The sequence below is a fragment of the Orycteropus afer genome, unplaced genomic scaffold, assembly GCF_000298275.1.
Source record: "Orycteropus afer afer isolate SDZICR_OR568_19922 unplaced genomic scaffold, OryAfe1.0 scaffold00004, whole genome shotgun sequence".
Classification (NCBI taxonomy): Eukaryota; Metazoa; Chordata; class Mammalia; order Tubulidentata; family Orycteropodidae; genus Orycteropus; species Orycteropus afer.
In genome coordinates, this window is record NW_006921591.1 from 15,321,107 (window position 1) to 15,322,203 (window position 1,097).

Below are 1,097 nucleotides of genomic sequence, written 5' to 3' on the forward strand. Positions count from 1 at the left end.
AACAACAACAACAACAACACCTGCTTCTGTCCTTTTTCTTTTGCCATAGAATTAGGAAACTCAAAGAGACTAAGTGTCCAAACCATAAAGGACTTCCTTTATATGTAAAGCAAAATTTTCTATACCAGCTTTTATGCTTATTTTTATGTTAAATATTTGCTTGATATGCAATTTAAAAAATAATAATGTCTTTTTAAAAGGATCTTCTACTAACAGAGAATGATTTAATTATTCTTCCCCAATGGCAAACTAAGGATGTAAAAACAGCACCTAAAATTTTTTTTTAAATATGATCAGAAAACATTTTAGACACACATGTGTTCATTCACTTATTCACAAATTCAACCAGCTTAATAACTTGCCATGTATCAGATACTGAACATATTAAACATACCTTTGACTTATATGCTTGATGAATTATTTTCAGTTTATCTGAAAGGAAAAAACAAGTTGTGTAGTTATGGAGCTATTATGAAACTTCACTTTAAATCATTAAGTGAGATTTTTGTTTTGGTGGGTGGGGGAGAAGGGGCTCTGAAACTGACAAATTTGCATCCTCGCCTGGTATATAGTAAAAGAAAAATTACTTTTGCAAAACATTAAAATTACTTTTGTAAAACATTAAAATTAAAATACTAAGGTATTTTCAAGTCTTGAGTCTGACACACACACACAGCTGCCATAACCTTAAGTCAACTAAGCACATATCACTAGGAATAGAAGCCAAGTGAGTCCTATTACTCTATTTTGGCTTTTTGAATCATTGAAGGCCAGGATTACAAATAACATTTAAAATACTTGTTTGAGTTGTGGTAGGACCTAAGAATTAACCCAAAAATCACCCTGCTAGCCAGGGACTTCACAGAGGACTGTGCACAGTGGATGGGGAACAAACAGAGAAGGTGAAGAGAAAGGTGGGCTAAGCTGTGGATTTTTGCCAGTCCAGAGGGGGCCACCATTTTGTAGGTTTAAAAAGTGGCCTGACAATTTTGGATATTTAAAGAGACAGCACTCTCGCAGATTCCTGTGGTGGTAGGACTTAAGAATTAACCTAAAAATCACCCTACTAGCCAGGGACTGCATGAAGGACTGTGCAC

The 1,097-nt window shown here is 34.7% G+C and overlaps 1 protein-coding gene across 1 annotated transcript in view; it reads right to left on the reverse strand.

Annotated features, from left to right (window-relative positions):
* CUNH2orf76 (chromosome unknown C2orf76 homolog) overlaps nucleotides 1-1,097 on the reverse strand; it is a 120,945-nt gene that overhangs the window by 60,367 nt on the left and 59,481 nt on the right. The window contains exon 3 of the mRNA XM_007937770.2: nucleotides 395-432. Within this exon, the coding sequence (XP_007935961.1) occupies nucleotides 395-432 (38 nt within the window). The remainder of the gene's footprint in view (nucleotides 1-394; nucleotides 433-1,097) is intronic.